This window comes from Indicator indicator, chromosome 2, assembly GCF_027791375.1.
Source record: "Indicator indicator isolate 239-I01 chromosome 2, UM_Iind_1.1, whole genome shotgun sequence".
NCBI classification, from domain to species: domain Eukaryota; kingdom Metazoa; phylum Chordata; class Aves; order Piciformes; family Indicatoridae; genus Indicator; species Indicator indicator.
Window position 1 is genome coordinate 42662479 of NC_072011.1, and position 12230 is coordinate 42674708.

The following is a 12230-nucleotide window of genomic DNA, read 5'->3' on the forward strand; positions in this document are numbered from 1 at the left end:
TGATTGTATAGAAAGGGAATATGAGTTATATTCTCTAAGACAGTCAAACATCTGACTTCATGAGCAACATCACAGAATTGTAGATAGCAAGTTACTAGAATCTAATTCCTTAGAAAGAGAATGAGTGATTATAACTAGGGTATTTTAATCTATTTCTTTTTTAATGCAGAGTAGAAGTTAATGTGATAGATACGTCAACTGACCATAACTAAGACAAATGCATTGACAGATATTGAAAATTCTTCCATGTGTAAAGATGGCAAGAAATGGTTAGGGCCTACCTACTTTTCTCAATATCCCACTAGATATTATAAAACCCCTAAAAAGCTGTTCTTTTACATTAGATCTCAAATTACATTTTTTATGGAAATAATTTGAAAGAATAGTTGCTGATCAAATTACTTAAGTAATTTTGAAATTGTATCCAGTTTTATATGGATATCTTTAATCTACTTTCCTGGGTTTGTAGTTCTGAATTTTATGTTTTCTTTGGCAGCCTGCATTGGTTTTCAAATTATGATTTAAAGTTTGAATACATATAAATAATGCATATGCTTGTATGTTTAAAAATAAAATGTGATTGTGTAATATTTTCTCAATGCATAATATTTTAAAATATTTTCAGTCTATTAATCTTCTGGAGGGCTTGATTCCATCGAAGGAAGAAGGTGGTTTATCAACTACATCTCATCTGCATAAGTTGTTCTGCTTTGCAATAATGTGGAGTTTAGGTGCGCTTCTGGAGTTGGACAGCAGAGACAAACTTGAAGCCTTTATTAGAGCTCATGATAACAAATTAGACTTACCAGAAATCTCACCTGGTTCCAGTCAAACAATGTATGAGTTTTATGTTACTGATTATGGTAAGAAAAATCACTAACATTCTTTTTTTTTGTTAGACTGGTATTTAAAAACTGAGAACAGCTTCTCTGAAATTTAAAATTACTCTGTTAGTCCTTTTAAAAGCATGTAAATAGAGATTTTTGATGACAAGATATTATTAACACAGATTCTGCATGCAATGCCTCTGTGCATGTAGGAATTCAGAAAAGAGGTATAGAATCCTTATTGGTAACATTTTCTTATTTTATTTGTCTTTAATTTTATTCTTACACATTTCTATTAGCAAGATTACAGATTTTAGATATTCATGCTTAAGATAGTTTATTCTAAATTAATATTAATTATATATTTCATTTCCTCACAGTTAGTATTTTTTGTTTACAAATATAATCTGAAAATGTAATAACTATTACCTATTCATGTCTGATATTCAGTAATAATTCTTATGGTTTATAAAACTGTAAGAATGGTGTCATGTTTTGAATATTGTGAATATTGGTATTTTGACTAGTGTGATATTTTCTACAACAAATTTATATTTTAAAATACGCACAACCAATTTCATGAAAAGCTTGCTGTTCTTACAGTGTATATTCTTACATGAATACATCTATTTCTCTTATATCTAAATTCAGATTTTTATTTGTCAGCAATGTTGATTTAGTGTACACACACATAATCCCTATTCTTGTGTTCTAAAACTTTTCACCAGCAGTATAAGAATGAGTTTCTAGGTACATAGTCTTTGTTTTTGTTGTTCTGGGGTATGGTTTTGGTTTGTTTGGGGTTTTTTTTTTGGCTTTTTTTTTTTTTTTGTGTTTTGGTTTGTTCTTGTTTTCCTCTATTAACAGAAAGTTGAACATGGTAAAAACATTGTGAAATATTTTCCCCTGATTTTGTCATATTAGGTGACTGGGAGCACTGGAGTAAAAGAGTTCAGGATTATGTTTATCCAACCAATGAAGTTCCAGACTATGCCTCCATTTTGGTCCCAAATGTTGACAATGTCAGAACTCAGTTTTTGATAAACACAATTGCAAAACAACAGAAAGTAAGTATTGGATTACTTTTTAAAGTACATGCCTACTGTATAAAATAAATAGAAACTGTAAGTATCTGGGATTGCAATCATTCTTTATATTTTCTGTCTCTAGTCATTGCTTGCCAGGTGCATATTGCTCCATTCTCATTTTCATAACATGAATGTTCTGTACATATTTCTGTGCACGGGCAAAATGTTTTAAATATTTTAAGTATTCTTTTTATAAAATATTTGGTTTTTGTTATAAAAGTTTTAGCTCCAACGAGCTAGCATTTTTCTCAATGACATAAAACTTTGTTAGTCTTTTTGCCATATTAATTTTTCTAATGTATACTTTTTTGAATAGGGAAACAAGGAAAATAAATCTTCCAAGGTGGTTCAGTAAAAACCTGAAATTCCTAGCCTTTACTGTATTTTTTTCCTCTCATTAGCAAAGCTGTAGTTTATAGCAGCAGCTACAACTGTAGAAAAGGAGAGAACACTCCTTGTGCAGCTTTAACCAATAAGGGCCAGCATGATGTTATGACTTTTGACTCCAGACCACATTGAGCACTAGTTAGTAACGAGTATACAGGCCTGTGTTCAGACAGAGTAAGATCTGAAAAATGCTCATTTTGCTTTAGCCAAATGGTGCTAACATCAGCAACTTCCTATGGAAATCAGCTTGTGAAACATCAGTGTGCTCCCTTCTTCATAGCAGAAGCCCAGTGTTAGAAATACCACAAGTGTGTAAGTCAGTACTGGAACCTTTTTTTTTCTGTAAAATTCTGGGATTTGGACAGAAAACCTGTTGATTAGGTTTGATGAAACTGCTTCAGGGGCTGAAGTCTGTGCCTTTGATGTAACTGGCACAAATTATGAAAACATGAAGAATCTTTATATTTGGAAACAAATAAGGTATCTTTGTACAATAATGTCTTGGGAAATACTATATTTCAAGGTGCATTCTTTTGGTCATCATTGCAATAGAAATAAAAAAAAACATTTACATCTTCTAAAAAGAGTGTCTGAAACCTGGCATTTTCCACAGTTCACTGTGGTTTATATCTCCCTCTCTTCAGCTGAAAAGTTTCAGCATTCAGTAGTCAGTGGGACTTGTGTATGCTTCCCTGTAGAGCAGAGCATTGCCCTCCAAGGAAGCAGTTAGCTTGCTTTGTTTTTAGACATTTTTTATTTGATAAAATTTGATTTAATCACATAATGAATTGTGAAAGAGAGATATCTATTTTTTCTTCTTCTCCTCTGGATCAGATCATATCAGCATGACCTTCCTTTTCAGCTACATCTGAATTACAGGTACTAAATGAAACCAAGGTGGTGTTTTACAGGTCTGACTTCACTCATTGGTTCAGCAAGTTTATTACTATCATCTGGTCATCTGTTCACTTGGATGCTCAAAATTAGGCTGAAGAGTGAGACTGTATGTTACTATTGTGGCTATCTGTTGGAGCGCATTCAATTTAAAGCAGAAACAAGTCAGTCAGGAGTATATGAATATTTCAGATCTCCTACATTGTCACCTTCAGTACTCACAAACATAATAAATATGTACTCCCTTCCGCAAGCTGATTAAATTCTTTTCATGGAGCAGATATAATAATGAAAATAATATCATCTGTCACAGAGCATTCTTACATGTCTGAAAAAACAGCAGATTAAATTGATGATTTCTTTAAAGGGTTTAAAAGAAAGAAGCCTTAATTCTTTGGTTCATCAGCTTTCTGGTTTAGTTTCAGATTTTACCAAGGTAAGAAGGAAACCAGGAAAGACTGTCTTCTATCTTTTGTTACTTTTTCATTCTTCCTCTTCTCTCCCTGCCCCACCCCAGGGAAACTACAGTTTATAGATTAACCAGAAAATGTTTTATACTATTATATATGTTAATATATAATATTAAGAAAAAGTAGCAGTAAAATACTTGCTGTCAAAATACCATCTTGAACTGAGAATTTTGTGCACCTTTTATCCAAATAAGCCTTATTAGGGTCATCCACTACAAAAGAATGCTGTGGTGAATGTGTTGGAAAGTGGAAGAAGTTAGGCAACTTAAGGAAAAATGTCAAGTATATTCTCACTTTCTTTTTCCTTTTAACTGCAAATAATTTTCCTGGAGAATCTGGGTGGGATGAAAAACATCTGCTGTGTCACTGCATGAGGAGACACAGGAAAACCCTACCAGAACAATATATCATTGAGAAGTAGACACAGAGCGTATCCCTTTCTCTAAAATAGGTCTTTTATGTGTATTTGATTATAAGTTTTGATTAAAATGTCTGTTACAGGCAGTTTTGCTCATAGGAGAACAGGGTACTGCAAAGACAGTCATGATTAAAGCATATGTGAAGAAATATGACCCAGAAGAGCATTTGTCAAAATGTTTAAACTTTTCATCTGCCACAGAACCATCCATGTTTCAGGTAAAAGTATAGATTTTAAGCAACTCGTGCATATAATTTCCCTGCTATGTATTTAAAGTGTGTTTAGTTCTGATGATAAAAGAAGCAGTTTTGAAATATAATCTAAAGAATCTTTTTCCTCTAAATCACTTAAACGCTTTTGAAAATTCTGTGAATTACAATCTTAAAAGTTAAGTCCACTTATGGAGCTGGTCTTCCAAACTTCATTGCAAAACCAAGCATCTTTTTAAAGAAACTAATATAAATGTTATTAAGAAATGGTGAAAAGTAATGGCTTAAACATATATTTTTAAAAAATTTTAACTGATAGAATAGCTGAGTTTGTATGTTATGCATAAGATCTCTAGCTATGGTTTATGTCAAACTCTGGCAGAATAAGACAGGAAGCCTTTCACGCATGCAAGATTAATTGAACAGTCAGTGTCCTTTACTTAGTGTCCTTAGAGCATTGTTGTCCTGAAAACAACCCCCAGACTTCATTGTTCCTGGTACAGAGAGCCTGTGAAAGGATCTTAATTGTGTCTTGTCTTTGCTGCAGTCCTCTAGTGCCTCAGAAGACATGCTCCTTCTTTTCAGCTACACAGCTCACTCTGCTGATTTCCAAGAGAGAGGTGTAGCAATAAAACAGTTGAAATGCTTCTAAACACTTGGAAAAGCCACATGCAAGATATTTTTTTTTTTTTTAAATCTGAGTCACCATTCTGGGGGTATTTGAAAGATTAGGTGATTAGATGTGCTGCAAAACTGTTGATTACTTATGTAATCACATTTTTTCTCTTAGCAGTTTCTCTTATTCCCCTTAATCACATCTCAGAAATGACATATTATTACTAACAATATTCTAGATGCGTTTATCTTGGACCACTCAGCTAATTAATTTCCTTTGGGAAAAAATGTAACAGAAACTTTGAATATTTTTTTTTAATCTGCTTTCTGTTTCAAAAATTCTATTAATACTTCTGTCTTTATGAAAGTACATGGTACATTACTCATATAGGGTGATATCTGTTCTTGTAAAACTGAAAAATAATTTGTCTAAGGACAATATTTTCTACCATCTTGTAAGGTATTTTGTTCTGCCATTGCCCTTGTTCCAACTACCTTCAGAACTATGAAGACATATATTAATTACTTATCTTAAAAGGTCATTGCCACCAAAATGTTAAAATACTGTATTACTTAGCTTATAAGACAGCTGAAAAATCATTGTTAAAGGAGTCTAAGTTGCTTCTATATCATCTGCAGTTGTACTACAGGCATAAATCAATTGAGCTTGCCTAGGGAAAATCCAAAGCAATCATAATTTTCAGACAGTGCATGATAAACTCTCTGATATCAGATTCTGTTCCTCTCCAGAGCTACCCTTTGGAAGGGAGATCCTGAAATGCCTTTGTAAATAAGTTTAGTATTTATAGAAACTGTGATTTAGATAGAGAAAATACTATTTCTACTTTGATTCACAACTTCTGATTTGTTAATTTGCTTTTCTCTTAGCAGTTTCTTTTGCATTAATCTTGACATGTTTGAAGACTGAAATACAATTCATAAGAAGATGTAATATTTCATACAGACATAATGTGTCATGCTAAAATTAATGTCATTTTAGTTTGGCGACTTCATTATAATAATTTATTTCAGTGCTGCTAAATGAAATAATAAATTCCAAGTTTGAAAACCTTTTGAAAACTTCATTGGTAGCCAGAAGTTGGCCACAGGACATAGTCCTACGTCCAGGGAATTGCATAGAAGTGAATGTGATGAACAGAGCAGAGTTTCTTAATGATGAATCCAAAATGAAACTGCTAACAAACACAAGAAAATCACTGGATGAGTTCTGCAGCACAAAGCAATAAGTAACACATTTTTTTAACAATACATTTTAATTATTGTTGCAAAAACAGAACTTTCTTTAATTTTTAGAGGACAATAGAGAGTTATGTGGACAAACGTGTTGGAAGTACTTATGGACCTCCTGGAGGCAGAAAAATGACTGTGTTTATTGATGATATAAATATGCCACTTATCAATGAATGGGGAGATCAGGTAACGTGTTTTTTAACAAATCCAACTTATTCCCAAACTGTGTGTTGTTGCTGGGTTTTGTGGTGGGTTTTTTTTGTGTATTTTGTTTGTTTTGGTTTTGTTTTGTTTTGTTTTTTATTTTTATATATAGATGAGAATCAGTGGACTGTCTCAATATTAGCACACAGATGGAGGGGGGAAAAAAGAGTAGATTTATTGAAGTGATGTGTAGGATAATGGTGGTGAGAGTGGGCTTGGGCAAGTATTTAAGTGGCAGCATGGATATAAGTGAGTCTAGATAGACTGAACAGTTCCTCCTCTTCACTTTGGAAAGATGTTTTTGTCAAAATGGAAGCCAAGCATATGCTTTTAGTATTTCTGAACTGGAACCTAGCCTTTTACCTAAATGCCAATATATATCACTGTTTTGATTTTCATAATTTACTCTTACTTGAGAGAAATTTAAATTTTCTTTTTTTTTCCCATTGAATCTAGCATTGAGTAACCTACGATACCTAGCTGCTTTACCATAGTCTAGGACAAAGGTGGTTTTATTTGAGGAAAAGCCCTCACAGGCCCAGGCAGTGTTCAATAGTAGGAAGGATCTCCATTATGGAACGTCCTCCCCTAGGTCTTCCATTATGGCTCAAGACATTGCTGAATTATGTTTAATGGAATGGTGGTTTGATTAGTGTCCTGCTGTACACCATGTGACTTTGTTTGGGTATGTGAGCACAGAGGCCTTGCTGAATGTTAATGGAGCAGTTTCTATGGGAACAAATTCTGGTGGCCTCCTGACCCATACAGGTTCTGTAAAATGTAGTGTGGAGTGAGTAACCTTTTCAGAATAAACAGTTTTCTATTAAAAAAAATAAAATTAATTGCTTTGCTTCAAAGAAGGTTCAAGAAAGAACAGAAAAACATAGTTTGAACATCTGGAGCTGCATGTCCAGCAGCACAATATGGAAGAAACCCATTTTTCCCCCAGTTCATTACCTAACTTTGTTTGGGTTAAAGGAATACAAATGCAAGAAGAAATTAAATTATTAGGTTTTTTTTCCTATTTGTTTTGTTTTCTTGTTTGAAATTCTAATTTGTCCAAGTTACATAAACTTACAGGTAACAAATGAAATAGTTCGTCAGATGATGGAAATGAAAGGAATGTACAGCTTGGATAAACCTGGAGACTTCACTACAATTGTAGATATACAATTAATAGCAGCAATGATACATCCTGGAGGAGGCCGTAATGATATTCCCCAGCGTTTAAAAAGACAGTTTTGTGTATTCAATTGTACATTGCCATCCAATGCATCCATCGACAAAATTTTTGGTACTTCTTTCTCTTGTTTTAGTATAAATATTTTTTATAATTGACTTAAAATGTAAAAAAGCTCTTGTCATGCAAGTTTCTAGTACTTCCAGGAAGACAACTGAACAAGTGAACTGTATTACAGCAAAGCTGGTTCCATGGTAGAGAAATTACTCCCTTTAAATGCTTGTCTTTCTAATTTTGGACAAGCAAAATAATAATGTAATGGCATTTCCTGGAAGAATATGAGCACTGCTATTATTACATAGTTTACCATCCCACCTCTGCAGTGTCTGAAATGTCCTCTGTTGCTGAAATTCTCAATTCTGTTAACTCTGTCGGTACAGTATACTGTTAAAAGCCTGCACTTACTGACAGTTGTTCTGGTTCTGAAAAGCCATAGTTAAAAGAGACAACATTATTTTATCTGTAATGTAAATACATATGATGTTTTAAACAAGTACTTATGTGTCTTGCTCACAACCTGCCCTATCACATCCTACAAGTTGAGGTTAGTTGTATATTGTATTTTATCTTTTCAGGTATTATTGGCTGTGGATACTTTGATCCCTGTAGAAATTTCAGCCCTGAAGTATGTGACATGGTGAAAAAATTAATTCCAACAGGCAGAATATTGTGGCAGTGTACAAAGGTATAAATTTCAGGGAAATTTTTATCATAATCAATCTGAACAGTGCCTGTTAGTGTAATTTAGGCATGTATTCCTTAAGAATATAACAAGAGAAAAATAGGAGAAAGATGGGCTAAAATAAATCTCTTCCATGTAGAAGAGATATATGGAAAGATCGTTCATAGGATTTTACTTGTTACCCATTGATTTAATTACTAATGATAAGAAACAGGGAGTGGAATTCTTACAGATTATAATTTTTTATTTATAAAACCCAGAACAACGTATGAAATAATCACATTATAAGAGTTGAGGTTTTACATTTAGATGCTGGATCCTGCTTTCAAACAAATGAGGTGTTTTTGATGACTTCTTGGAGTTTTCCTACAGTATTATCTGTGAAAATTGGTAGTTTTGTTACTTTCATACTTTACATTTTTAAATGTATAATTCAGATTATTCTTGGATTCCTTCTAAATATGGTTGGTTTTAAACCTTAATAATATTTTTCTTTAGACAAAGATGCTGCCTACACCATCTAAATTCCACTATATCTTCAACCTCCGAGACCTTTCAAGAATTTGGCAAGGAATGTTAACTATAAAGGCAGAAGAATGCAGCAACAGCACTGTCCTTCTAACACTTTTTAAACATGAATGTACCAGAGTAATTGCTGACAGGTATAATAACTATGGCATTTTATATTTAGTAGGTTTAGCCATTTACTTTATTTATGCTCATGCGTCTGTAAAGCTTATTATGACAAACTTCATTAGGCCAATACCAAAACTTTTGTCTTACTTTACAAGCAGTCTGCACTGGAATATTATCCCAGCAACTGTCATAAAATCATAGAATCATAAGATCACTTTGGAAAAGACCTTTAAGATCATGGAGTCCAACCTTTACCTAACTCTGCCAGGTCTGGTGCTAAACCATGCCCCTTAGAATCACAGAATGGCTTGAATTGGGAGGGACCTTAAAGATCATCTAGTTTCAACCCCTCTGCCCCCTACTAGACCAGATTGCTCAAAACTCATCTAGCCTGGTCTTAACCATTTCCAGGGATGACATGTCCCCAATTTCTCTTGGCAACCTGTTCCAGTGTCTCACCACCCTCACAGTATAGTAAAGAACTTCTTCCTAATGTCTAACATAAATCTTGTTTAAAACCATTGCCCCTTGTCCTGTTGCCATGTGCCCTTATAAATATCCCTTTCCAGCTTTCCTTTAGGCCCCTTTCAGGTACTGGAAGGCCGCTATTAGGTTTCTCCAGGACGAACAAACCCAACACCCTCAGGTGATCCTTGTAGGAGAGGTGCTCCAGCCCTCTGATCATTTACATGTACTCCTCTAGACCCTCTCCAACAGATCCATATCCTTGTTGTGTTGGAGACTTCAGAGTTGGTTGGCACCACTTCTGTGCATCTTTTAAAAACCTTCAGGGATGGGGGTGTTTACCTCCCTGGGAGCCTATTCCAGTGTCTTATGAACCTTTCAGTGAAAATGTTTCTTCTAATATCCAACCTAAACCTCCCCTAGTGCAACTTGAAGCCAGTCCTGTCATCCTATCTCTTGTTATTACGGAGAAGAGACCAAAACCTACCCTGCTACAACCTCCTTTCAGGTGGTTGTAGGGAGTGATAAGGTCTCCCTTCAGAGTAAACAATCCCAGTTCCTTCAGTCACTCCTTGTAAGACTTGTTCTCCAGACCTTTCACCAGCTTTGTTGCTGGACATGCTCAAGCACCTCAATGTCTTTTTTGTAGTGAGGGCACCAAAGCTAAACACAGTGCTCAAGGTGTGGCCTGAAATACTGAATACAAAGTGACCATCACTTCCCTGATGCTGCTTATCACACTATTCCTGATACAGGCCAGGATGCTGTTGACCTTCTTGGCCACCTGAGTACACTGCTGGCTTGTGTTCAGCTGGATGTCGATCAACACCCCCAGTTCTTTCTCTACTGGGCAGCTTTCTAGCCGCTCTCTCCCAAGGCTGTAGTATTGCATGGAGTTGTTGTGACCAAATTGTAGGACCTGGTACTTGCCCTTGTTGAATGTCATACAATTTTGGCCTCAGCCCATGAATCCAGCCTGTTCAGGTCCTTCTGTAGAGCCTTCCTACGCTCAAGCAGATCATCTGAAAACCTAGTGAGGGAGCACTCAATCCCCTCATCCAGGTCATTGATAAAGGTATTAAAGACAACTGGCTCCAATACTGAGTCCTGGAGAACATCACTTGTGACCATCTCCTAACTGGATTTGTTACTACTGCTCTTTGGGCCTGTCCATCTGGCCAGTTTTTTATGCAGCAAAGAGTCCACCCATCCAAGCCATAAGTAGACTATCTCCAGGAAGATGCCGTGAGAGACTGTCAAATTCTTTACTAAAGTCCAGGTAAACAACATCTGCCACCTTCCCTTCATCCACTAAGCAGGTCACTTTGTCACAGAATAAGATCAGCTTCGTCAAGCAGGACCTGTCATTTGTGAACCCATGCTGACTGGGCCTGGTTGTCATTCGTGTGCTGTGTAATGAGGTCAGACCGACAGTCTGTATTTCCCTGGATCCTCTTTCTGGCTCTTCTTGGAGATGGGCATCACATTTGCCAAACTCCAGTCAACTGGGACCTCCCTGGTTAGCCAGAACTGCTGGTAAATGACAGAAATGGGCATGGTGAGTACTTCTACCAGCTCTCTTGGTACTCTTTGGTGGATGCTGTTCTGCCCCATAGACTTGTGTATGTGTAAGTGATGCAGCAGGTCATTAAACATCTCTTGGATTATTGGGCTTCATGTTGCTCCCCGTCCTTATCTTCCAGCTCAGAGGGCTGGATATCCGGTGATTGACTGGTCCTACTACTAAAGACTAAGGCAAAGAAGGTATTGAGCACCTCAGCATTTCATTATCTTTGACCCCATGTTCCACACTGCATCTAATAAAGACAGAGACTGTGCTTAGTCCTCCTTTTGTTGCTAGTATATTTGTCAAAGCATTTCTTCTCCTTAACAGTTGAAGCCAGATTAATTTCTAGTTGGGCTTTGGCCCCTGTGGTTTTCTCCCTGCGTAGCCTCACAACAACATTGTAGTCCTCCTGTGTGACTTACCCCTTCTTCCAAAGACCATGAACTCTCCTTTTATCTTTGAGTGCAATGAAATCTCTCTGTTCAGCCACACCTGATTTCTTCACCACTGACTCATCTTTCGGCATGTGAGAATGGTATGTGATGCTACCTACATGATAGATTAGTTCATTGAATTAGTAATTGAATAGACAGCTCCCAAATATAAGCATTCTAACCTGGTGGTCCTTTTTTTTTCCCCCCAGCTGTCTTTGTCTACACTCAGCCAGTTCCTTTGTACAAAAGAGGATTGTACTATATCCTAAAGTTATATACAGAATAATTTTAAATTGCTTTGATCTCCTCACAGAAAAAAATATCACATACCTATGGTTAAAAAATTGGCCCATCTCCTCTAAATCACTTTTATAATATTCATAAAACAGACATGGTTATGAGGTGTGTGTGTACCATTTTTATGTTTACAGTGGTTCAATTTCATATGAAAATCTCTATGTTGTACTGCAGGTGCCTGTAAAAACTTGGCATATATCTACCACCAATGTGAATTTTCACAAATAATTATTTTTTATTCTGATGTTCTGAGGAAGTGCCCTCTTAATTTTTACAAAATTAATGCTTTATAATTAAATTATTAAAGTTACATGTTGACTCTTAAAAATATCTGTGTGTTTTGTATTACAATACACTTACTTTATAAAGCTATCACAAATTTAGAGGAATGAAAAATAAGTTTGCCATGGACACAATGTATTGCTTATGCTTTCAATTAGACTTACAGATGTTGAAATGGCAAATGCTTAGGAGTTACCTTTCATGTCCAGACTTTTTAAAATATTTAATATATTTGCAGAAGTCTAAAATGGCATTCATCTAGTT

At 35.4% G+C, this 12230-nt stretch overlaps 1 protein-coding gene across 1 annotated transcript in view; it reads left to right on the forward strand.

The window, feature by feature from the left end:
• The window catches only part of DNAH8 (dynein axonemal heavy chain 8), a 147888-nt gene that overhangs the window by 86320 nt on the left and 49338 nt on the right, over window positions 1-12230 (forward strand). The window contains exons 52-58 of the mRNA XM_054397009.1: window positions 626-863; window positions 1752-1894; window positions 4168-4302; window positions 6223-6345; window positions 7444-7657; window positions 8179-8288; window positions 8784-8947. Of these exons, the coding sequence (XP_054252984.1) occupies window positions 626-863; window positions 1752-1894; window positions 4168-4302; window positions 6223-6345; window positions 7444-7657; window positions 8179-8288; window positions 8784-8947 (1127 nt within the window). The remainder of the gene's footprint in view (window positions 1-625; window positions 864-1751; window positions 1895-4167; window positions 4303-6222; window positions 6346-7443; window positions 7658-8178; window positions 8289-8783; window positions 8948-12230) is intronic.